The sequence below is a fragment of the Penaeus monodon genome, chromosome 31 (assembly GCF_015228065.2).
Source record: "Penaeus monodon isolate SGIC_2016 chromosome 31, NSTDA_Pmon_1, whole genome shotgun sequence".
Taxonomy (NCBI): Eukaryota; Metazoa; Arthropoda; class Malacostraca; order Decapoda; family Penaeidae; genus Penaeus; species Penaeus monodon.
Window position 1 is genome coordinate 30302793 of NC_051416.1, and position 1092 is coordinate 30303884.

General features: G+C 43.8%; 1 protein-coding gene across 1 annotated transcript in view; it reads left to right on the forward strand.

Annotated features, from left to right (window-relative positions):
• The first annotated feature begins 11 nt into the window (after positions 1-11).
• Positions 12-1092, forward strand: part of LOC119592949 — a 10856-nt gene continuing 9775 nt past the window's right edge. Inside the window, exons 1-2 of the mRNA XM_037941841.1 lie at positions 12-112; positions 235-290. Of these exons, the coding sequence (XP_037797769.1) occupies positions 12-112; positions 235-290 (157 nt within the window). The remainder of the gene's footprint in view (positions 113-234; positions 291-1092) is intronic.

The following is a 1092-nucleotide window of genomic DNA, read 5'->3' on the forward strand; positions in this document are numbered from 1 at the left end:
CTACATCCCGAATGTGTGCAGTCTGCACCCTCTTATCAGCTTCCTCAGGAGTCTTCAAGGCCCGTTGCGTCTTATCGCATTATCACTACCTTCCCCTGCCCACACCGTACGAGTACAGTACACCCCATGCCGCTATCTTAACTGCAACCCCCTCCCCCTTTTCCCATTTTAAGCCGATATTATATCACCTTACGGTATCTTTTGCTGAGATAACGCTATCGTCTACCGTTGAAGTGACGGAGTTTCCATCTCCCAGTCTAGTCCTCAGACGTTACGTAACTGGTTGGCAGGTCAGTCAGATACACGGGTCGCGAACTAGTACGAACACAAAGAATACTATTAGGTGAATGGGTTTATTGTGTTTATAGTGTTGCTTTTTCAGCAACATAGTAGGTGTATTGTCATTAAAAAATGGAACAGTGATCAATGAAAAAAAACATAGAAACAAACTAGGAACTTCAGGAGGTACCGCAGATATTTGCGATGACACGGTTCCCCGTAACTTCTTTTGTCTTCGCTGTGTGGTCGTTACGGCCTGTGGCATCATGGCAATGGAGACTCCGCTGCCGACGCATTCAACAAGTTAAAATTCCCGAGCCAAAAATTCACTTTGAGGGACTTATTTCCCGGCGGAAAGCGATCAGTCAGCCCCTGCAGGTCGGGGTCTTAGCGATTACATTATTAGGTTAGGGCTGATGGGTGAATCTGGTTACATTTAAAAGGGGAGTCAGGAGATGCTGGGAGGGGGGAGGGGGGGGGCACGGCAAAATATGACAGAGTGAGCCCAGATTCTGGTCTTCTCGGGCGAGTACCCTTCATTCATAGTAAGTCTATTCATATTTAGGCAAAATCGATTTTGTTTTATTTTTTTTCGCCCACTCGAGTCTTGAAAGAACTCTTCTTGTTCCTTGCTGTTCGACTTTCTACTTAAGATTTTCTTTCTTTCTTTCTTAGAAAGATTGTTCAGGAGCAAAATAATTTTCCCTTTATTTTCGCTTTAATTTCTTTTATCTCTTTAGGTTTTGTTCTTCGTGTTCCGAATTTCCATTTTAGATGTTCATATTGCTGCCTTTCTTGTTTTGTTGTTCACAC